The 25407-nt window shown below is 42.5% G+C and overlaps 1 protein-coding gene across 1 annotated transcript in view; it reads right to left on the bottom strand.

Moving 5' to 3' along the window:
• Positions 1-25407, bottom strand: part of fbxl5 (F-box and leucine-rich repeat protein 5) — a 101384-nt gene that overhangs the window by 33217 nt on the left and 42760 nt on the right. Inside the window, exons 7-10 of the mRNA XM_034180549.1 lie at positions 21238-21392; positions 21045-21127; positions 12575-13285; positions 7864-8012 (exon numbers count right to left, since the gene is read on the bottom strand). Of these exons, the coding sequence (XP_034036440.1) occupies positions 7864-8012; positions 12575-13285; positions 21045-21127; positions 21238-21392 (1098 nt within the window). The remainder of the gene's footprint in view (positions 1-7863; positions 8013-12574; positions 13286-21044; positions 21128-21237; positions 21393-25407) is intronic.

The raw sequence follows: 25407 nt of genomic DNA, 5'->3' as shown, positions 1-25407 counted from the left end.
CAAACCGGACCTGGACTATCCTTTGTCAAGCAAGCTGTTCAGTTGGCTTTATCCAGGCTTGGGGTCGACAATCCCCCTGCGGAAACCACCGCTTCAAGTGCCTTTTTCAAAGTCACTCAGAAGCCTGAGTTCAACATTCCAGTTTCACAACCATATATCGAGGAGCTCCACCGATGATGGGCGGACCCCAAATCATTGACCCATTTATCACAGGACTACAGAGCCCTTAGCTCTGTGTGTGATTCGGCGCAGTATGGTCTGAACCGTATACCCACCGTTGACAGCATTATTGCGAACCTGGTTGTGGCTCCAGCTGATGCTGCTCGGCCGGATGCCCGCTGCCCACGTCCTCAGTGTAGGGTCACTGATGACCTCCTCACCAAAAGCTATGACATAGCTGCTCGCATCGGTCGCCTAGGCAACTCACTGTCCCATTTAGCCCTTGCCCTCTCAAAGTCTTTGAGGGAGGCAGAGGTTGATGATGCTACGCAAAGTCTTAGTGATGCCTCACTCCAGACCTTTGCTTATATGTTCAGACTGATGTCAACCCTTACCATCACTAGACGTCAGGTGTGGCTTGCGCAGTCCCCCCTGTCCGAATCCTGCAGAGGCACACTCCGTTCGCTGCCGATTCTTCCAGGCCAAGTATTTGGACCTGCGGCCCAACAAACTTTGGAGCGTGCTGTTGAGGCTAGTAAATCTCGGCAACAGTTTGTTGACCTACACCGGTCTTCCAGACCTCAGCCAGTCAGACGTGCTACAGCTTTTCACTCTACATCCAGGCTTCCGCCAACTCCTAGAGCTGCACGTGCTTTTGCAGTTGGGGGCCAGCTCTCCCAGCAGCCTGCCTTTCATGAGCCTATGGGCAGACCCCTGAGAACTGAACGGTTTCACAGAGCTTCCAGTAATCGCGTCCAGAGGTCCTCAGGGATGCGAGGCAGAGGTGGTCGGGTCTGACTGCCAATGTTTGGCCCCCAGCCGTTTTTCACGAAATCAACTCAGCCACTGGGAGGCTCAAGTTCAAGACCCATGGGTCATTTCAACCTTGTTCGAAGGTTACAGAATTCAGTTCAGATGTCGTCCTCCAAAGGTCAATGGGGTGAGGATGACTCGGTGCAGTCTGCTGCCCTACAACGGGAGATTTTGGAACTCCTGGAGAAGGGGGCCATAGAGCCAGTTCACAGTTCAGACCAGCTCAGGGGGTTCTATTCAATTTACTTCCTTGTTCCAAAGAACGATATCGGCTTTCGTCCTAGCCTCGATCTCCGATGTCTGAATCGTTATATCAAAGTGCTGCAGTTTCACATGCTCCACACAGTAGACGTCCTTCAAACTATCACACCAGGAGACTGGTTCACAAGTGTCGACTTAAAAGACGCTTATTTCCATGTGCCAGTGGCGCCTATCACAGGCAGTTTCTCCGCTTTGCTTTCGAAGGTCAGGCATACCAGTTCAGGGTGCTTCCTTTCAGCCTCTCTCTCGCCCCTCGTACATTTACCAGATGTATGGCTGCAGCACTAGCCCCACTGCAAGCTCTTGGATTAAGAATCCTACCCTACTTAGACGATTGGCTTGTCTGAGCTCCGACTCAGGAGCAGGCGCACGACAGCTCTTCTACTGAACTATGTCTCTCATTTAGGACTCACTGAACTTTGCAAAGACTTCTCTTGTTCCCAGTCAACAAACGACCTTCATCGGCATTGCCATCAACTCCCTGACTATGACTGCATCACCATCCCCGCAGAGAGTGGACGATGTAATTCGTCTCGTCTCACCCATTCAACGGGCTGTGACGCTGCCTTTTGGTTTGCTGCTCCGGTTGATGGGCAAATTGACTGCAATGTCGCTAGTGGTACCTTTGGGACTTCTGTTCTTACGTCCCCTACAGATTTGGATCAACAACCTAGGCCTCAACTCAAAGTTGCATCAGCACAGGCTTGTACGACTCTCCAACCAGTGCCTTCTGCACCTCAAACCCTGGGGGAACGTGGACTTCATCTGCAAGGGTGTCCCTCTAGGCCCTGTTCCTTCTCACCGAGAGGTGGTTGTTACAGATGCATCACTCAAAGGTTGGGGAGCCGTGTGGAATCACAGGATGGTGAGGGGTGTTTGGAGTCCTCAGGAGAGACCAACACAAACGTGCTGGAGCTTCGCGCTGTGCGACTGGCTCTCAAGCATTTCCTTCCGGCCCTGAGAGGAAGACATGTTCTTGTCCGGTCGGACAACACGTCAACAGTCTATCACATAAACCATCAGGGGGGCACCAGGTCCAATCACTCATTGGCAGAAATTCGGAAGCTTCTCTTATGGCCGTTGCCTCGCCTTCAGAGTGTCAGAGCAGTTTATCTGCCCGGTGTACAGAACAGCGCAGCGGATTTACTCTCCAGACAGAAACCACCACCGGGAGAGTGGAGACTGAACCCGATTGTGGTACAAATGATCTGGAAGAAATATGGTGCAGCGGAAGTGGACCTTTTCACTTCAAGCACCTCGACACATTGCTCATGATGGTACTCCCTCTTGGAACCAGACAGCCCGCTGGGGCAGGATGCATTGGCTCACCCGTGGCCGGATTGCCTCCTTTATGCCTTCCCTCCTCTCCTGCTGCTGATGTTGACATTGCACAGGATAGGTCAGAGCAGCCACAGGGTGCTGCTGGTTGCTCCATTCTGGCCTGGGAGGATTTGGTTTCCCATGATTTACAAACTCCTCGAGGGAGAACCTTGGGCTCTCCCAGAGAGGATTTGTTGTCACAGCTACAGGGGAGGATTTGGCACCCTCACCCAGAATGCCTTCAACTGTATGTGTGGCCGTTGAGGGGTCAGACTCCTTGTTACGTTCTTGTGACCAGGCTGTTGTTCAGACTATCCTTAATTCACGTGCTGCTTTTACCAGGGCTTTGTATGACAACAGATGGAAGCTGTTTGCGCGGTGGTGTGAGAAACAAAAGTTAGACCCGGAGCATTGCCCTGTGCCTATTCTCCTCAAATATTTACAAGAACTGCTGGAGAAAGGACTTTGTCGCTACCTTGAAGGTTTATGTTGCTGCAATCTCTGCCCGGCACGTCTATGTTGATGGCCGGTCAGTGGGTTCACACTTCTTAGTGTGTCGTTTTTTGAAAGGTGCTCTACGTTTGCGGCCTCCAAGGCTTGCACGCGTACCTTCATGGGACCTTCCTCTAGTCCTGGAGGGTTTAAGCTTATCCCCTTTCGAACCAGTTGAAAGTGCTGATCTTAAATGGGTGTCAGTGAAGACTGCCTTTTTACTTGCACTGTCTTCGGCTAAGCGGGTGGGAGAACTGCATGCCCTATCAGCCGCTGGGGACTGTTTGCGATGGAGGTCTTCAGCCTCCTAAGGTTGCGTGCCATTCCACCAGAGGGGTGTCCACCTCCTGGGCTGCACTGAGGTGTCCCTTTGAGTGATATTTGTGCTGCTGCTACGTGGGCTTCGTCCTGTACCTTCGCCCGCTATTACAGACTGAATGTGGCTGGTCCTCCTGCGGTGACTTCGGCGGTGTTGTCTACCTCCACTATCCACTGCTGATGCGAGGTGAGTGTGACTCTTCGTGACCTTGTTGGTATTAAGTCATCCAGGTGCTAAAGAACCGCCCTCTGGTGGTCAGGAGGAATGAAATAGAACGAGAGTTACGAATGTAACTACGGTTCTATGAATTCCGGATGACTGCCAGAGTTGCTTGTCACTCAGAGTCTTGCGAGTTCATTCCGAAAAGAAGCGAGCGCTGGGTGCGTCTGGTATATAAAGACAACCAGTGACGTCACCCAGGTCACATTCAATGGCGTGACTTTGTTGGTATATATTCTCGACTTCTGTGGTGCGCACATGTAGTTATCCAGGTGCTAAAGCACCGCCCTCTGGCGGTCATCCGGAATTCATAGAACCGTAGTTACATTCGTAACTCTCGTTTTATCATTACAGTGCTGTCAGCAGTATAATATGGGGACAAGAAATGCCTACTTATTTTACTTTTAGAAAACAAGTATTTATGTTCACTGAACTCAAGAAAGACTGACATGTTTTACAAAAACTTTTTTCTTTCTTTCAGGAAATAGCATTTAAGTTCAACTTAAAATGTCAGCACATACATCGTTTACTTTGTTACTGTTAAAATGCACTTCCGATAAAGTGAATATTGGCAAAACCGAGTGTTTAGCAAATTAACCAAGTTACTTTTTCAAGGAGTAATAAGAAATTGGATTACTTTTTCAAACTAAACTGTGGTACATATTTCACATTTAAATAATTTTTTTGTGGTGTACAAGATGTCTCTTTTGTGGCGTACAGTCACTCTGTGGTTATGCAAAGATAAAAATATATTCAAAATATTCAACTTAAGATCCTTCATCGCTTACACTTGTCTAAACAAAAACTGACCAAGATGTTTCCATTAGTAAATGCTGCCTGTGAACATTGTGGGTTCTCTCCAGCTTCACTGTCACATACATTTTGGAACTGTCCTATCATCAACCCATATTGGACAAAAACTATTGATACTTTGTCTGAAATTTTCAAAAAGAAACTCCCTATTGATCCAATAATGTCATTATTTGGTGTTGTTCCTACCGGGGTAAGCCTAAATAATTTTCAAACCAATGCGCTATGTTTTGTGCTACTTCTGGGAAGACGCTTAATTTTGCTTAATTGGAAAAATAAGAACCCTCCTACTCATCAAAACCGGTGCAGTCGATTGTAAACAGTGACACACCCTGCACATATTGCCATTGGTGACAACGTGTGCTGTACATGCTGTGCATATATTGTCCCCATGCATATATTGTCGCTGGCTACAATATGTGCTGTAACACGCTTTAAGGATATGGTCACTGATGTTTGGCAATAAAACAATAATTAAAAAAACAACACACAAGTTACAGTCAGATATATAAGACTCTTGTGATGGTCACAAAGACACTGGGGCACAAAATATGCTGGTGGGAACACACTGTTGCAGACAGTCGTGCATATGTGGCATGATTTTTTTTTTTCCAGAAAAATCATGACACTGGTATGATTGTGGAAGGACTGTGACATCAAAGGTCTTCACCACAGTTTCTTTTCCACCAACAGCTTCTGGTTGTCCAGTAGCCTGCGGCACGTCTTCTCTGTCCCCGTTTCCCCTTCTTGCTTGTGCAGCTGGCAGGTAGCATTGTATGTTAAAAAAAAAAAATGAGTAAAACTGTGTCGGTGTGAAATGGCACCCTGGACAGCTTCTCACAGTACTCTGTCCTCTTCTCACACAGAGCTGCCATCACCTCAATGTGACCTCAAAACATGCATGGCCACGTGCATACGATACACGTTTTCATATGCAAACGTACTCCGTGGCCCACAGTGTCATACGATTTCAAAATCAGTCCAACTGCATTATAAATACATTCTTTGACAGATTTTCACTGTGCCACGTTGCCGGCACCCATTTTTCCCCAGCAACAGTGAAACAAATCTTGCACAGACACCTGCAACATTTTGTCATGAACCTGTGGTAGGGTGGTTGCAGCCTCTGTGTAACTTCAAGTTCCATGAAGTCTGGACAACCAAAGTTGAAAGCCTCTTCAGAAAAGACGAGGGGTTAGGCCCCATGGCAACACCACACCCATTGGAATTCCAAAGGAAGCAGTCCCCGGCAATTATCAGGGCATGCAGCTCACTAATCTGCTTTGCAGATGCAACACCAAGGAGAAAGGCAGTCTTACCAGACAGCCAACTGAGACCAATGTACTCCAAGAGCATCCTTCAAAATTTGGCTTACTTGTCAGGCCAAAACTGCAGCTACATACACCTTAATAGTAGACACAGAGAGTCCCTTGTCTGGCGACATTTGCAAATATTGAGCAGAGGCACTAAGCAGTACACTGGTTCTGCGGGCTTCTCCTACCAACTGGAGAAGAGAGTTCACACATCAGTGTTAGTGTCCTAGTGGTAGAGGTGTGGCAAGTAATTATGGTCCAGAGTACACAATGAACTCAGCAGTGAGCCCAGTCCTTCAGAAGCCAAACATGCAGATGAAGCAGGGATGAGAACAATCGAAGGAAAGACTGGTGGGCAACTGTGAGGGGTAGGGTGTCCCCCGTCCCATAAAGGAAAATTTTGAATTTTTCCACACTTAAAGGAGCTATTCTGGTGAATTTTAACAGATGTAGAGATGATTTTATGTGGATAAAAAAAGCTCTTATTTATACCTTTAATTATTTAAGATCTTGGTCATCAATGACAATTTATAATAAATTGTATCAAAATTTATTGTGTCCATACATTTCAAATCACTTAGTCAATAATGAAACCAAATGGCCAGGAGAATCAGTGCAATGTACATGTAAATCCTGGTAAAATCATTCCCCATTTAAAACCCAGGTACACTGATTTCACTCAATCCAATGTAAAATCCAAGTTGACACTATCTACAGTCCTGAAAGGAATAACAAAAAGTCACGTACATACAGTTCTACCTAGTTTGTGTGGTATTTTATTCTTATTCAATAATTTATGTTGAATCCTGGTCCCTTGTTGAGGTGTTCAACCCTTTTTTTAATCTTCTTAGTTCATTTTATTTTTTAAATAAGTACTAACTTACCTCAGAAGTGGATATTCTGTCCGACATCTAAGCAAGTAGCCACAGGCTTTATCCAGCCATGTCCATGCAAACTTTTCTTTGTAGAATCTATCGAATTCTCTGACAAACTTGCCACCACCTTTGTCATTTATCTTCTACAGCACATTTTCCTCACAAAAAAACTGTCCAAACTTTCAAAACTTTTTTTGCTTGCAGCCATTATCCATCCCATAATGCGCAGTTCTCACACAAGAGATGTTTTTCAGGAAAAGTTTTTACTGCTTAGGGTACCCCTGCCCTGTCATGAACTACGCAGCCTTTGTTTTGTTCACTGGCTTTATTAACATTTATAGACAAACAAACTGCAGGACGACATCCTTAGCTCTTTGGCATAGCAGCTCTTCTACCTACATCCGGCGAGCCTCCTGTGCACACCAAGCTACTCGGCGTAAAAGCGACGCCCAGTGGCTAATGTGAGAACTGTCGCAAACACGTCACACCTCAATTTTTTTCCCCTCACCAGATTTGACATATCAGCAGGTGACAAAATGAATCCCAAAAGTCAGGAAACTGCCAATCAGCGGGTGATTCTCAAGGCAGTCTATGGAGAAACCAATAAATCACAGGGAATCAAGTCCAGCTTGGCCAGCATGGAGCCAGTACTACTTCCCAACAGGAGGGAAAAGAAACTAAGGGAACACCACTACCCAGATAAGCCAAATGTTTCATCATGGCATTAGACAATGAAGGCACCAGCTGGAGACACTTAGCCTCCTGTACTGTGTCTCTGGGGTTCAAGGTCAAAACAGCTGACCCAGACCTACGGGGGAGCACTATGAGAAGAGCTCCAGATGGACAAGAGCTGTTGCTGCTGCCGTCATTTGCCCAGTAAAGGGAGTAATAGCCCTTATGTTCGTCAAATGGCTCTCTGAAAAGTGAACGACTGAGAATGTCACCACACTCTGGGGTGAAGTAGAGGCCCCTCATTGGTAGTGAATTGAGGGCAACATCAATGAAGACAATATGCTGCCTGGGAACTAATGAGCTTTTTGAAAATAAATAAATAAATAAATACCACAGCAAGTCCCATTGGGTCACGGTGCTGCCCCCCACCCTCACCCGCAATCCACAGACACCAGGCTACCCCAGCGTGTGTCATGTTACCCAGTTGGAAGAATGGAATATCACTGGTCTATTCTCTAAAATAAACAACAATCTTCATCCTACTTCTCCATGGACATCGCAGGTTTTAATTTAAATAAATGTTAATTTAAGTTTCACATGTGTGTATTACCATTGATGTTGTCGCAATAATAGAAGTGCTCATCGTTGAGGGCAGGACAGGCAGTTACCAGCTCCTGCAGCCCCACCTCAGTAATGAAGACACAACCAGACAAGTTGAGATGTTCCAGAACGGGAAGGCCTCCACGCTGAGACAACGCTCTGAAACACAAAAGGTGACCTTTTATTACACACATACAAACACACACCTTGAGAATGCCTACACAAGAACTTATGATTGCCACAGGCACACTGAAAGGTGTTATTTGATATTAGTGCAGCTTTTGATACAGTTGAACACAGTATATTGGAGAGGACAATCATTTTGACAATTCAGACCAGCTACTTTGTTTAAATTAATCTGTTCTGTTCCAGCACCATTATTTTTGCTTATGTAGCTCCCCTTGGCCAGATTATACAGGTATGAGATCGATTTTCACCGTTATGTGATGAACATGCCCTTTCATCCAGGAAAAGGTTTATCTAGCTGCACGAGTGTCTAATCTGTTCTAATTGAAATGAGACTTCCGGCAGGCCTCAGACAAACCTCTCATATTCTTCTGAAGAGGGCGGGGGATCACAGGTGCTCGGATACCACAGATATATAAAAACCCAAAGTATTATGTCTGTATCTCAAATAGTCTTGAAGCCACAGCCCCTGCAAAGGTTAGTTAATTATTAGAATTTTACCATACAAGGCTCTCAGTGCCCTTTCGAGTATTAATATATCCAATTGTACAGAATGCACAGCTTTGTACATCAGTATCTAGGGCTACCTTTTTCTGTAGAATCTGAAAAGCTTGTCAGATTTTGTATGTCTTGTGCCCTTTTCTTCTCAAAAGGCTCTGAAAATGGTTGAGAAAAAAAATGCTACTACCTTTAAGTGCTTAAAGTATGCTAGATAAAGCACTGATTTTTTTTTCCTATTAGTTTTGACAAATTAGACCACATCTATAAGAAAACCAAACTTGCTGCTATTTCAGGAGTGCCAGAATATTTTTTTTCACATCCTCATTTGGTTATGTGGCCAGTAAAATAACAGTTTCATAATTTCACCTTGAGTTCTTACATATCACACACACACTTATTTTATTTTTACATCTATTTTGTCATTTGATTTTAAATGGACCACAATGAAAATAAGTGTTTTCACTTTGTGTCATCCATGTATTTTTTTAACATATTTGCAATTATATTATGTACTTAAATGGAACTTACTATATAAACATTAGCTAATATCTTCAGTTTCTCCAAAATACCTAAGCATACCAAACAGCAAATGTCAGCTCTCAGTTTGTCAGTGATCGAAGTTATACACATCACACACCCACGGAGAAGTTCTCATCTTTTCCACATTCTGTCCCAAGCAGGTGCTTTTAGTTTTAGACAGAGACTGTCACAAGACAAACAAAAACGGAAGACAAACGCAATATACATTTCACTCATGGTAACAGCACCATGACACTTAAGAAACTGACTAAACCAACTGAACCACAAAAACATCAAAATCAATAATACTAACAACTCTGTTAAACTAACATGGGCCACAATAACATTTAAAACCCTCAAACCCAGAACTCTCTTGGTGCACTGCAGCACAACAACTATTGTCTACTGGTTAGCTAAATCTCTAGTTTCTCTTTTTTTGTCCTGTCAACTTTCTGTTTTCGCAGCATTCATCCTTGAACCCAAAATTACCATGTCAAAGTTACCATGTCAGCTCTCCCTGTTTTTTCTGTGACTGAAGTCATGCACACAGACAGAAGCCACTTGGCTATATAATATACAGTTGTATGCAAGGTTTGGGCACTGATAATTTTCATGATTTTCCTTTATGAATCATTGGTTGTCTGGATCAGAAATTACCATTAAATATATCATATAGCAGACAAACACACTGATATTTGAGAAGTGAAATGAAGTTTCCAGTATTTACAGAAAGTGTGCAATAATTATTTAAACAAATTAGGCAAGTGCATAATTTGGGCACCCTTGTCATTTTATTGATTTTAATACATTTAGCATTAATTATTGCAACAAAATTGGTTTGGTAAGCTCATTGGCCCTTGACCTCCTTACACAGGTAAATCCAATCATGAGAAAGGGTATTTAAGGTGGCCATTTGCAAATGTTTCCCCTCTTTGCATCTCTTCTAATGAGTGGCAACATGAGAGTCTCTAAACATCTCTTAAATGACCTGAAAACATCATGATTTAGGGGAAGGATACAAATCTAAGCGATGTCATTTTCCACTGTGAAGAACACAATGAGGAAATGGAAGACCACAGGCACAGTACTAGTTAAGGACTGAAGTGGCAGGCCAAGAACAATCTAAGATAAGCCGAAGCGAAGGATGGTGAGAAACAGTCAGTCAACCCACAGACCTGCTCCAAAGACCTACAATATGATCTTGGTGCAAATAGGGTCTCGGTGCATCGTTCAACTATACAGCGCACTTTGCACAAAGAGACGCTGTATGATGCTGTAATGCAGAGGAAGCCTTTTCTGCGCACACGCCACAAATAGAGTCACTTGAGGTATGCTAAAGCACATTTGGACAAGCCAGCTTCATTTTGGAATAAGGTGCTGTGGGCTGATGAAACTAAAACAGAGTTATTTGGACATAAGGGGCGGTATGCATGGCTGAAAAAGAACACAGCATTCCAAGAAAAACACTTGCTACCTAAAATAAAATTTGGAGGTGGTTCCATCATGCTTTGGGGCTGTGTGGCCAGTGCAGGTACTGGGAATCTTGTTCAAGTTGAGGGTCACATGGATTCCAGTGAATATCAGCAGATTCTTGCGAACAATGTTCATGAATCAGTGACAAAGCTGAAGTTGGGCCGGGGCTGGATCTTTCAACAAGACAATAACCATAAACACTGCTCAAAATCTACTAAGGCGTTCATGCAGAGGAACAAGTACAACGTTCTGGAACGGCCATCTCAGTCCCCAGACCTTAATATTATTGAAAATCAGTGGTGCAATTGTAAGTGGGCTGTCCATGCTCGGAAACCAACAAACCTGAGATGTTCTGTAAAGAAGAATGGTCCAAAATACCTTCAACCAGAATCCAGACTCTCATTGGATGCTAGAGGAAGCGTTTAGAGGCTGTTAATTCTGCTGAAGGAGGATCTACTAAATACTGATGGAATTTTTCTGTTGGGGTGCCCAAATTTATGCACCTGCCTAATTTTGTTTAAATAATTATTGCACACTTTCTGTAAATCCTATAAACATTAATTCACTTCTCAAATATCACTGTTTGTCTGCTATATGATATACTTAATTGAAATTGCTAATCCAAACAACCGACGATTTATAAAGGAAAAATCATGGAAATCATCAGGGGTGCCCAAACTTTTACATACAACTGAACATAGTTAATGACATAATCCACTCTTGTCTGTACATGTCCAAAGCCAATGACACGTCAGGGCTCGTTTTGTTGCATCTGATGTCAGCAAAAGTACATGATCTTAGGTAAGTATTAAATAATATTTAATGAAGAAATCCTCACCTGTGGTGTTTGTGATCTTTAATAAATGTGCTGAACAGGATAAAGATTGTTTTTTCATTGCAACTAAAGTATGAATGGAACTTAGTAATTGCTGCGAAAAGTCTATTTGGCAGCTCTGAAACTTACATTTCACTTGAAGAAATTTAATTTAATAATTTCACCTTCAAACAATTTAATATGGAAAAAAAAAAAAAACTCCAGAAGGAAAGCTGCTAACAATCTTGATTTGATCATATCATCTTCAGATATGCAAGAACCCATGGTGAAAATATAAAACCGTTATTCATCTGGCCACATAGCCAAATGAGGATGAGAAAACAGGCAATTTGTTTTAGAAAAAACTTTAAATTTATAAAAATAGTTCTGGCACTCCTGAAATAGTTATTATAAGTTTGTTATTCTTATAGATGTGGTCTAATGTCTTAACTAATAGGAGAAAAAAAAGTGGTTTACCTAGCATATGGTTTGAGTAATAAGCACTTAAAGATAATAGCATTTTCAGAGCCTTGTGAGGGGAAAGGGCACAAGATATACAAACTGAGAAGATTTTCAAAGTTAGCCCGAGACACCGAATTTCAAAGCTGTGCATTCTATACAATTGGAGATATTCATGCTGGAAAAGTGCACAGAGAGCTTTGTTTGGTAAAACTATCTAAAATTTTCAGGGGCTGTGATTTCAACACTATTTGAGATACAGACCTAATATTTTGCGTTTTTACACGACTGTGGTATAGGAGCACCTGTAAATTTTCTCAGACGAATTCATGGGTGACCTGGGAAGTTCGTCCAAAATTCATCTCAATAGCTATATTTCTTCAGATATTGCAATAAATTTTAGATGTTGCTATGCTAATTTGTCATTTTCAGTTGTAATCATGACATTTAAAAGTGACATTTTATTAGCAGGCAGCTGGTCTGCCTGAGTGGACCCCATGGTGGTTCTGTGGAGTGGTGGATGCAGCAATGCAAATCTGACATGTTACACAGGGAGCGCCCCCCCCAACCACACACCATTTGCATCATATGACAGACATCTTTAGAAATTGTGTAACTATGACTGGAGGTACCCTGAGACCTATCGGATGTGCTTCATAAATAATTTCTCTCGATAGGTGTCCACATAAAGAATTTATTCTTGGAACTTTTTTTTTGCTGTATGAAAAAAGTACTTTATAGTTTGAAATGAAACAAAGGTGATCTTTACCTCAAGCCCAAATCAGTGACTTGATAGCATCCAGAGAGGCTGAGAAACCGGAGCGAACGCTTTGCCTCCAGTTGGTTAGTCCTGCTTTCATGCTCCACACAATGTAGTTCCTCAAAGGAGGAGCATTTACTCAGAAACTCTGCAGTGCCTGTCTTGTGCCCAGTTAAAGTCCTGCGGGTTGTATCGTTATTGCAGCAAGTGGAGTGACCACAGAATACTTCCCCAGATACGGAATACTGCTGTTCTAAGTAGGGGGCATTTGATCCAGTCCTGTGCTTGCTCCTCCTACTCTGACAGCAGCATGAGCCGACCACAAGCTGTGTGGTTACCAAGCTGTCTGCATCAGGAAGTGAAAACCCTGTACGACGGCTCCATTCTGCTGCGTCTTCAATATCAGCAAGGTCAGAAGGGTCCAGCACCCACACCTCTGTTGGGGTGCAGGTAGAGCCCCAATGGCCTGTCCCATGCTTGAAAATGAAAGCCTGCCGCTTGCGTTCCACTCGATGTAAATTGGTCTCATCCACCAGAGTGATGGGTACTGGAGAACTTTTAAGAAGCTTGGCTCGTCGTTCTGACCGTTTGTCAAAGCAGGTGGAAGGAGTCAGGTCACCCAGTCCAACTGAAAGTTTCTTCAGGGTGTGATCGGTGATTTTCTCACATCCTGACAAATCCAGGTGCTCCAGAGAATGACAAGCTCCGAGAGATGACCAGCTGGAAGAGGGAGGAAAGGAGAACACCTGATTTAGTGAACATTAAGCAACAACTAGTGCGCAAAACGATCATTCAAGTGATTGACAGAAAAATAATCAAATACTTTTATAATCGATCCTTTTAGTAAATTAATTAAACAAGTGTCAAATCATGACCTGATCAAGCATCTCAATTCTGGTCACTTGCTGTTATGTTTCCTTAAAGAGAAAATTTCTTCTGACCAGTGTTATCCCACACCCATGACAAAATCATTTTAGAATGTTAAAATCCACAGAACACTGGTGATAGATTTTAGCCATTTATAAGAGTTAAAGTGGTGGACATTTTTCAAGTGATGCAGATGTATCTTTATGCAGTTTGTTCTATTGACTGACACAGCAGAAAAACAAATCATTGTAATTTTGTGACTGCTGTCAGGTTTCTACCAAGATGGATGGAGTTACTCATCAGAGTGTAATGATACAGATGACTGACTTTACAATATGAGAGTATAAAAACACCCTGACAACTACGAGCAAGTACAAATTCAAGAGACAAGAGCAGTGGTGTCAAACTATTCCAGAAAGGGTGAGAGGGTGCAGGTTTTTCTTGCAGCCACTGGTTTCAGAAGGTGATTTCACTGTTAACATCCCCTTGAGCAGGCGGGATGAGTTCACTCAGTGAAATCACCTGCAGGAGTCAGTGGCTGCAAAGAAACACTGCCCCCTCGGCCCTTCTGGAATAGTTTGGGCACCACTGGACTACAGTCTGTCTCCTATACTACAGACAGACAATTTAGTTGTCATGTTATCAAATTCAACTAGAGATCTGTGACCAAGCTCCTTTCTCTGCAATATTAGTTGCTTTCATATTGGTGGTTGTAAATTTTTATGACAAACTACCTGAATTAAATGGTCAACCCATGTACTGGAGATCCAACTGGGTCTGTGTATACATGTAACTGACAACTACAGACTTTAAGGAAAAACAAAAGTTCAGTTTTTCCTTCCGTGGTGTGCTATCATTGTGTCAAATGTCACTGAAATCTTCAACAGCTTTAGGAGAGTTTCATATACAAGACTCATGGATTCCCCACCAAACATTTGTTTGCCGGGGCATATGTACACAAAATTCTGACTTAGTTAATAAGAAATACTGATATACGAGGTCTATTAGACAAAGTATACGACCTTATTTTTCAAAAACCATATGGATTGAATCACGTGTGATTACATCGACATGCTTGAACTCTCGTGGGCTGCGAGAGTTTTTTCATCGCCTGTCGGTTACGTCATTTGCCTGTGGCAGTCTTTGAGTGAGGAGTCGCCCACCCTCTCATCGATTTTTTTTCATTGTTTAGGAATGGCTCAGAGACTGCTGCTTTGTTTGATCAAAATTTTTTCAAAACTGTAAGGCACAACTGAGTGGACACCATTCGATAAATTCAGCAGAATTTTACAAATGGTTTTCAACACGGAGGTGTTTTTCCTGTCGCGGCGCACACAGATTGCCGAGTCGTCACGGAAACGACTCAGCGAATTTGCGCGCACGTCTTTCATTAAAAAATGTCCTTAAACAGTGGAATGTCCGCATAAAGTCCTCATGCCAGCCTCTTCTGTATCTTCTGTTCTCTCACGACGTCCTGGGTGAATTAAGCCTTAAATTAGGATGTTTTCAGGTCGAAACAGGCCGACGACGGCGCCTGGAAGCGCTGCAGGCACGCCCCGCTCCATGGGAAGTCCTTACAGCGACAGAAACACCCCATAATCTCTCATCAGCCGTTAAACTTTTCACCGAAAACCATCTTAATTTCTCGAAGTGTCCACTCGGATATTCCTCACAAGTCCAGAAAAAATTTTGATAAAGCAACGCGCGCCATCTCGAGCAGCGTGTGAAACAAAGGAATTCAGCCGAGAGGGCGGGACCACATCTCACTCAAGGCCTGCCCACAGGGAAATGATGTCACCGACGCGTGAAAAAACTCACGCATGCGCACGAGGGTTCAAGCATGATTGGTGTAATCGCACGTCATTCAAATCCATATAGTTAAAAAAAAAAAAAAAAAAGGGTCGGTTTATTATATAATAGACCTCGTAAATATCTCTGACTTGGGAGTTTGTGCATTGCTACGAACGCTACCATTGCACATAACATGGCTAATCCAGACATAACTACAGCAGCAAAGATGGCCGGCTATATCATGGCTACATTATATTTAATATCACAGAAATACAAAATATAAAAAAATATACTCGCATCCAAAAGATTTGTACTGTAATATAGGTGCTGAATTTACAATTATAAGTTTTACATTGTTATACAGTTTCATGGTGAAGTGTAGAGGAGGACTTTCTTAAAAGAAAAAAAAAAAAAAAAAAGTCGAACGATCAGCTTGTTTGCCAGAAAGCACATGAGGGATGTAAGACTAGATCTGTTAAGTTTTGTGGTATGAAATCCTTCTGCACTCCACTATGAAGCTGAGTGGGGATGCAAAAATTGACAATGCACAATTTCTCTGTTCACAGCCACAGAAGCCTAGAACTGATAATCCCCTAATGTTCCGGGTGTGTAGTAAGCGTGTTGTATGACAGCACCCTCACATCAGGGTGAATGTGAGTCATTATTTGTAAAGCGCTTTGAGCGTCTGATGCAGATGGAAGAGCGCTATATAAATGCAGTCTATTACCATTTAAACTTCTTCAGGGTTATCTGGGAATCCTGATGGCTTTCCTCACTAGTCTCAGACTTTCACACTCCCTCAGTTTTTGAGTACTGCCTCTTTTTGTTAAGTGCAACACATTCTGTACGGAGGACGAGAACAACTCTACTCTTCAAAATTTGAGAAACGTCTCTCCAAAAACCCAAGAGGTCCAAGCTGCAGAGGAGACCTTCTTCGGCTTAAATGTCCTGAGAGTCAAGCTCACCTGCCCTCTAAAAACTCACACCTGGAGCTGGACATGCCAGAACATGTCCTGCGAGGCTTCATCACGGCGTTGCTTTGCGCCATGCGGCTCCACCGCGACTCGCGGAATTCCTCCGCTCTCTTTCCATGAGAAAAACTCCTGTAACAGTGAAATGTGCCGTTCATTTCCACACTGGACGCTGTGTTGATCCGGGACGACGCTTGCAAAACGAAGAGCTGGCATCTTCTTTCTTCTTGTTGCCAGGTGCAGAATTTGTGGCCTGCCTTTTGAGGTTTACTCTAAGCTTCACACACCCAGTGGAGCAAGCAGGCCATGGTGAGACAGCACCTTACTGGCTGGGGGCTGCCCAGCTTCAGGCAGGCAGTAGCTATCTAATGAGATGCGATGATCCCTCCTACTGTCAGAAGTGACCCCTGGCGCTTGTTTCCTTCGCCAAATGGATGAGCTTATAACCGGTAAACTGCCACTTCTCGTGTTGTGCCGTGTAACAGTTTACCTCCCACCCTGGATATCTTACCCCCGGGGGGAAAGATGTCGTAGGACATCTTACTCCCCACCCCAATATCTTGCCAAAACAAAGTTTTGCAAGATGTTTGTCAATATGTATGGTTTGTTTGTAATCGTTGTGCAGCACAGTTTACATTGCAGACACTTGCAAGTTCACCTATAAGCAGCCTAGTAAGGTACTTTTCATTACACAAAAGGATTTGAGCTCAAGGTCACAGGAAGGTCAAACACTAAATTCAACTTTACATACTATTGTGTCTGTGCACACACTACTGTGTGTTCTATACATATGACTATTTTATGCAAAACTAAATTGGAGTATTTTCCATTACATCACATATTTCAGGTTCTATCCAGGTCCATACATTTGTAGAGTATATTTGGAAGGGGATTTAAGATACTTCAGAATATGAAATATTACTATTGTAGATAGCTATAGATACAAACAGAAAGAATACCAATAGCATTCACCGTCAATCAAATGCCTTCATCTGGGACCATAAAACATCCATGAAATATAGTGTTTAAAGGTTGCTCTATCATGATTGGGCCTTATCACCTTATTTAACCAGGATAAAACTCACTGACATTAAGAAGATCTTTTTCAAGAGTGTCCTGGCCAAGAGGCAGGGCAGAGTTACATACATAGTTACATTTACATAGAAAACAGACACTTGAATGAGATAATACAATCAGGTAAAACATCTACAGGTCAGACCCATCAAGAGTGATTTAAAAGTGTTAAGTGGCACTAGCTCTTTCAGTCTAAACTCATTTTGGAGTTCCAAGAGTGGAATGTTGCCTGTCAGGGGTGGGGTAGAAGATATCCTAGGATATCTTCATGGGGGAGAAGCTATCCGGGGGGGAAGCTATACTGTTACACCGGCATCTTACAATGACGCTGGAGTGTCCTTTCCAGTGGAGCTACAATGTCTGGACAGGCTAATATAGAAGATCCGCTGTTGCCCATGCAGCAGGTGCCCCCTCTCCACGCTGTCACTGTAGTCCAAAGGAAGGCAGAAGCCAATGCAGTTTGGCAGTGGCAGCGTCACCTGAGTTTCTGAGAAAGTGCTGAAGTTCAGCAACAGACCACCTTAGGGACTCTGACTCTGGATTGTTCCTCGAGGTTTACTCCTGAAAGCCTTGTCCAAGACTGGATATGGCCACAAGGCAGCGGCGGTTTGAGATAAGAATTTCCTTCTCCTAGATGACCTGCCTTCCCAGGCTGACGAGTTCCATCTACCTGAGGCAACTGGTTTTGAGGTGCCAGAGACCCACCTATATAATACAAAATAGATCAAAGGGCTTTCAATGTTACAAAGAATCAAATATCCACGAAATCCGTGATACGGATCAGATGCAGATCCAACTTAAGTCTATTCATTGAGCGTGCCGGTTTGCACCTCACTGTCGCAAGAGAGTGAATAGGCAGTTTTGACTGAGATATAATGCAAAATGTACATCAAATGAGCTTTTCAATATTAAATTCCTATGTCCACAAAATCCACAATCCAGATCCGATCTGGATCAAACTTTGTCAGGTGATAGTGAGTGACAGTTGGCACCTCACTTTTAATTATGAGTGTGATTGGGGCACGTTTCATTAAGATATAGTGTAACATATACGAGGTCTGTTAGAAAACTATCCGACCTTTTTAGTTTTTGCAAAAACCGTATGGATTTGAATCATGTGTGATTGCATCAGCCAAGCTTGAACCTTCGCACGCATGCGTGAGTTTTTTCATGCCTGTCGGTTGCGTCATTCCCCTGTGAGCAGGCGTGTGAGCAGTGGTCCACCCCTCTCGTCGGATTTTTATTGTGAATAAAATGTCTGAACGATTTGGAGCTTTGCTGCATCAAATTTTTCCAGAAACTGTGAGAGACCTCCAGGTGGACACCATTCAGAAAATTCAGATGGCTTTCAGGGACGATTTTATGGAGTTTACTCCAATTAAGGAGTGCTCCAGCCGGTTTAAAGACCGCCCACAGCGTCTGAGAGCGCGGCGCACTCCGAGCGCCGATTGACAGGCTCAAACCCCGCTGAAACAACCAGATCATTTCCAAAGTGAAGGCTTTGTTGATCCGAGATGTCGTCCGACTTCCACAGAAATGGCAGAAGACGTGGACATCAGCACTTTTTCGGCACATTGAGACAGACGTGCGGAGAAATTCGCGCGTCAGGACAGAGCCGTGTGATGAAGCCTCACAGGACATGTTCTGGCATGTCCAGCTCATCCACAATTTCTCGGATAATCACACGACTGAAAAGCCACCGAAAGCCGTTTGAAAGCCATCTGAAAGCCATCTGAAAGCCGTCCTGTGAGGCCAACATGGAGGTGCTTTTGTCCGCTCCATGAGCGGCTCCGCGGCGCATCCCTCCACTTCTCTTTCCATGACAAAAACTCCTGTAACAGTGGAATGTGCCGAAAAAGTGCTGATGTCCACATCTTCTGCCATTTCTGTGTAAGTCAGACGACGTCCCGGATCAACAAAGCCTTCACTTTGGAAATGATCTAGTTGTTTCTGCGGGGTGTCAGCCTGTCGATCGGCGCTCGGAGTGCGCCGTGCTCTCAGACGCTGTGAGCATTCTTTAAACCGGTTGGAGCACTCCTTAATCTGTGTAATCCCCATAAAATCATCCCTGAAAGCCATCTGAATTTTCCGAATGGTGTCCACCTGGAGGTCTCTCAGTTTCTGGAAAAATTTGATGCAGCAAAGCTCCAAATCGTTCAGACATTTTATTCGCAATAAAAATCCGACAAGAGGGGTGAACCACTGCTCACACAAAGCCTGCTCACAGGCAAATGACGCAACCGACAGGCGTGAAAAAAACTCACGCATGCGCACGAAGGTTCAAAGCTTGGCTGATGCAATCACACGTGATTCAAATCCATATGGTTTTTGCAAAAAATAAAAAGGTCGGATACTTTTCTAACAGACCTCGTAGAGAAAACTCAAGGATGATCAGTGGAAACAGGATGCACCAGAGGTCAATTCTGAGATTCATGGCAAAGGCTGTGAATACTTGCGTACATGTGATTTCTTGGTTTTAATAAATTTGCACAAACCTAAAGGTAAAAAAGTAATTGTTACCAGATTCCAAAATATGGCCAGAGTATTACGAAGGTTTTGCATCTCTGTGCTTAGCATAATTCCAGTCCTATTACTACCAGAGTCTTCAAATTCACAGAGAGCATTGTTGGGACACAGACCTTGGACAAGTTCAAAGATGGCTAACTTTGACCTATTTTAAAAAGGTCACATTGTTTCCTATTTTTAATGCTGATATGGCCGAGGATATGTTAGCACTGCATTTTTTTATTTTTTTTTTGTATCAGCTCTGTAGTTTTTTGTGTGTTTTTGTTTTTTTTTTTGGGAGGGGGGTATTGTTAGGGCTGTGTCCATGTAATTTATTATTGATTGATCTACCATAGACATCATTGCTATTCTAACAAAAATGTTACTTTTAACGTATTCATAAATTTATCAAAGGCATCACTTGTTCCATTTGAAATGTACAGGTATATTATTTGATCTTTCCCATGCCTTTAAAGCATGTTTAGTTGTAAAATGTACGTCGACATACATAGAAACATAGCTACAGTTCTAAATATTACAATTTTTTACTGCACAAGTGAGACACTGGCTACAAAGTCTTATATATTGGGAGGACGGACACTACAGCATGTTTCATGTACTTGTGTGAATTAGTCAAAAGCTGTACAACAACTCTGGTATGAAACAAACTATTGATATTTATGCTAGTGTAGAGCTGAAATTATTTTCTAGCCAAAATTCTGCACATTACAGGAATCTGTAATAGCAGAATGGACACTGCCTGATTTTTCAGACACTTGTGCATAATTGTAAACCCAGAGTCTGTTACCAATATCAAAAATTGTTGTCTGAAATAAATCAACTGATGCTTTTAAAATAAAAAGACAAAATAAGTAGCTAGCTCTTTGGGGTCAACATTTTCTAGACTAAGCAATAATTGAGATAATCTGATTAATTTAAAATAAATAAAGTCCTAATATAGGCCACATACTGTGTGTACATAGCTGAACCAAGCTATAAATCTCCCCACATGTATCCATTTTGCATGTATCCAATATATGCAATATTCTTCCTGTTAAAAGGGAGTTTTTCCTTCCCACTGTAGCCAAGTGCTTGCTCACAGGGGGTCGTTTTGACCGTTGGGGTTTTACATAATTATTGTATGGCCTTGCCTTACAATATAAAGCGCCTTGGGGCAACTGTTTGTTGTGATTTGGCGCTATATAAAAAAAATTGATTGATTGATTGATTTAAAATAAACATAAATTTTAACAATGATTTCAAATCATCACCTGTCAAATGCAAAATCTGTAACATCCGTCTGGGTCAGGTCCAGATGAGTAATATTAGGGCAAAGACTGAGGATTTGACGCACCTGAAAGAGAGTAACAGTACAAAGTTAATTCGCACAAAATTATGACATCACAAGTGTTGTCATCAGATATTTAATTATGGCGACACCATAAAATATTCTACACTTCATACCATTTTGCTCGAGACTGTAGAACTGTATGCCAACACAATGGACTTCACAGACGAGCCCACAACTGGCAGAAGGTTCTGGATTATGCCATTCAGAAGCCTCTTCTCCCGCTGAGCAGTGCTAATTGCCAGGGAACTTTCCAGATAGCTGGATATATCTAAGACAAAAGAATTCAAGCATTTACAATTTCAGCTTTCCATGTATTTACACAGACTAACCTTAAACAGGAGCATGCCTAAACTACACTAACAAATGCAAAGATGACAGCACCAAGTAAAATGCATGAAGCTGCAACTGATAGTGATGCCAGGCAATTAGAAAATGAATCTAATTACAAGCGTGTGATCTAAATTAACTACATGTTGAATTTATTTGAAAAGACAGAAAGCCCAGCTAGTTAGTTCGGAAGCAGTCGTGAAAATGCATGCAATCGAGAAAACACGGACAAATGTGTGTGCATGTACACATGCGACAAGAAGACCTGCACACAAGATTCCAAAGGATTAAAAACAACTCTAAACTTAATTCCTTAATTTCTCCAGTACAGACAGCAGTATCATTCAGCACCAGGGCCCCATTTCATTTCAGTATCCATCGCTATGCATGAGAAAGCATGATAAAGGACAGCTGATGACCTGCTAAAAACAGATGTGCACAAATGAAGGGATGAGGTGAGGACAGGACATTTCTGGGTGCTCTCAGTGTTCCAGTGAGTAATCAAGCTGAACGATGTGTCCTCCTTTTTAAACTGATTTCTGTGTACAGAAGGAACTGCAGATGCAGCATGTACGGTAAATGTTGATAGTAAATGAATGAATGAATGAATGAATGAGAGTAAATGAATGTCTTGAATACAAATGCGAAACTCATTTTGTGGTGAAAAATGTCTTACATTTACAAAAATTCTGCAACAAAATACACTGTTAAAAATGACAAAGAATGCTGTATTGCAGTATAATTTTCTCACACAGCAATCCAGGAGGGCAGGACACCGCCTCACCTCACACAGCATGAATTCTGATAAGTATACAGATCCACAAAACAGACATGCTTGCGCAGTATTTTCTTGTGAACATGGTGAAGTTTTAGGAGACTCTTGCAACAAACTAGTGAGAGCAAAAACGCTTCAAAAACAGGATGTTACAACATAATGGCAACTACCTTAACAGTTTGGTGTCCTCTTTCTTAATTAACCATAACAAATATTTGAAATCTCTTCAAAAAGTACTTGTGACTGTTTAAATGTAGAAGCAGTTTAGTCAAGTAGCTGAGTCTCTGTTGCAGCGTGCCCAGACTTCCTGCCATATCCGCATTTATGCATCTTAGCCATTTCAGACAGAAATAACGATTCGACTCCAAACTTTAATTTTTGTACTCTCCGCCTGCCACTCCATGATTGCAGGGGAAATTGGTCATAGTTTTTATATCCATCTATATATTTATTTACACACACTAGGGCATTGCTTGTGGGGATCCACAGGCTCTAGATTGGGTAGTGTTTATAAAATAGGTAGCTGACATTTTTCAAGGGTGCAAATAAATTGTGCAAAGTTTCTATAATGTGCTGGAATGTCTGAGTCCATAATGTTTTTAGAACATTAGACCTCAAAAGTTTTTAGAGGAAGATCTCAACCCTTTTATTTCCTGTTAATTTACCATCTAAATGTCTGTATAAATTGTTTAGGTTCTTGTCATCACACACACACTATTATTATAATAATACATAGGTGTGATTGGCAAAGGACAAAAAAAAGCAGGAAAATATACAGCGCAGCTACCATGACACAGCAACCCCCCCCCCCCCCCCCCCCCAAGACACACACACACACACACACACACTACTTAAAAACATTTAATAAAATACAGTGTAAGCAGTGCACACTGAATTGACTGTCAGCTATCAATAGTACTGGAACAGGTGCATCCAGGAGTAAGCAAGAGCTCATTTAATGCTGTGTTTATACACATAGGCAGGACTAGGACTGGGTATCGGGGAACCGGTTCTTTTCGGGTATCGTTATGAAATGAGTCGATCCACCGACATCAATAGCCTTTTTGATTAACGGTTCTACACTCAACAAAAATATAAATGCAACACTTTTGGTTTTGCTCCCATTTTGTATGAGATGAACTCAAAGATCTAAAACTTTTTCCACATACACAATATCACCATTTCCCTCAAATATTGTTCACAAACCAGTCTAAATCTGTGATAGTGAGCACTTCTCCTTTGCTGAGGTAATCCATCCCACCTCACAGGTGTGCCATACCAAGATGCTGATTAGACACCATGATTAGTGCACAGGTGTGCCTTAGACTGCCCACAATAAAAGGCCACTCTGAAAGGTGCAGTTTTGTTTTATTGGGGGGGATACCAGTCAGTATCTGGTGTGACAACCATTTGCCTCATGCAGTGCAACACATCTCCTTCGCATCGTCCATGAAGAGAACACCTTTCCAGTGTGCCAAACGCCAGCGAATGTGAGCATTTGCCCACTCAAGTCGGTTACGACGACGAACTGGAGTCAGGTCGAGACCCCGATGAGGACGACGAGCATGCAGATGAGCTTCCCTGAGACGGTTTCTGACAGTTTGTGCAGATATTCTTTGGTTATGCAAACCGATTGTTTCAGCAGCTGTCCGAGTGGCTGGTCTCAGACGATCTTGGAGGTGAACATGCTGGATGTGGAGGTCCTGGACTGGTGTGGTTACACGTGGTCTGCGGTTGTGAGGCTGGTTGGATATACTGCCAAATTCTCTGAAATGCCTTTGGAGACGGCTTATGGTAGAGAAATAAACATTCAATACACGAGCAACAGCTCTGGTTGACATTCCTGCTGTCAGCATGCCAATTGCACGCTCCCTCAAATCTTGCGACATCTGTGGCATTGTGCTGTGTGATAAAACTGCACCTTTCAGAGTGGCCTTTTATTGTGGGCAGTCTAAGGCACACCTGTGCACTAATCATGGTGTCTAATCAGCATCTTGATATGGCACACCTGTGAGGTGGGATGGATTATCTCAGCAAAGGAGAAGTGCTCACTATCACAGATTTAGACTGGTTTGTGAACAATATTTGAGAGAAATGGTGATATTGTGTATGTGGAAAAAGTTTTAGATCTTTGAGTTCATCTCATACAAAATGGGAGCAAAACCAAAAGTGTTGCGTTTATATTTTTGTTGAGTATATTATCGGCCCTTCCTTGCGGCGGTTGTTTGTCGGGGAAATGATCATTTCTCTACATTGATTACCGACCCTGCAGCGGGTCTGTAATTAACCATTTCTGCAGAGCGGCTGTGCTTTGAAGCAATGAAACAGTGCTCCGACCCACTGCTTCATTGGTTCTTTGCTTCAATGCTTTTCCGAAACAGAAACTCCGCTTCTTAACCCCTCTCAAAGCCATTAAAATATGATAATCATGAGTCACTTTTGGGTGATTAAAGTCACTAACTGGGACTCCTGTCTTGCAGCGAGAAAGAAACGAGACTCGTCCTCCATTCTGCACTCCAAACGCCGCACGGGTCTCTGCTGAGACAGTTCGGTTGGAATGAGTAACTTCAAAGCGAATCGCAGTTTAAAATCAAGTGACACCTCTTAATACATTTTTTTTTTTCCCTCCCAAAATGAAAACGTCCTGTGCTGATGTGCAGCAGCCGGCTGAGCTCAGAGGTATGGAGTGACAATAATGGCAAAATGTCTGAAAGAAATGCTTTTGACAAAACTACATATTTTGTTTATTTATGTCCAGAGATCAAAGATCCTCTATGTAGAGTTTATTATGTCCAGAGTTTAAGGATCCAGTGACCAATTTCATATTTATTTATTTTAAGACTCAAAATGCTGACATAGAAAATCTGTAAAGCCTACTTTTAGTATACAGAAAATTCACAAGAGGTATCGATAAAGAATCGGCTCAATAAGCGGAATCGATAAATAAAATCTTATCAATACCCATCCCTAGGCAGGACGCATTACAAATGTCATTTTTCTGTCATTTGTGGCACATTCCTGACATGACTTAACGCATCTGAATAGGTTTAATAGTGCATGTAGGTGTGCAATATTCGTGGAGCATAGTTTTGGCTGTCAAAAAAAGAAAAAAAAAAAAAAAAAAAAAAAGAAAAAAAAAAAGAAAATCTTCCACAAATGTCACGCAGCACCCTCATTTCAC

Source organism: Thalassophryne amazonica, chromosome 10 (assembly GCF_902500255.1).
Source record: "Thalassophryne amazonica chromosome 10, fThaAma1.1, whole genome shotgun sequence".
NCBI classification, from domain to species: domain Eukaryota; kingdom Metazoa; phylum Chordata; class Actinopteri; order Batrachoidiformes; family Batrachoididae; genus Thalassophryne; species Thalassophryne amazonica.
Note: the sequence above shows the minus strand (reverse complement) of the source record. Positions and strands in the feature narration are given on the sequence as shown.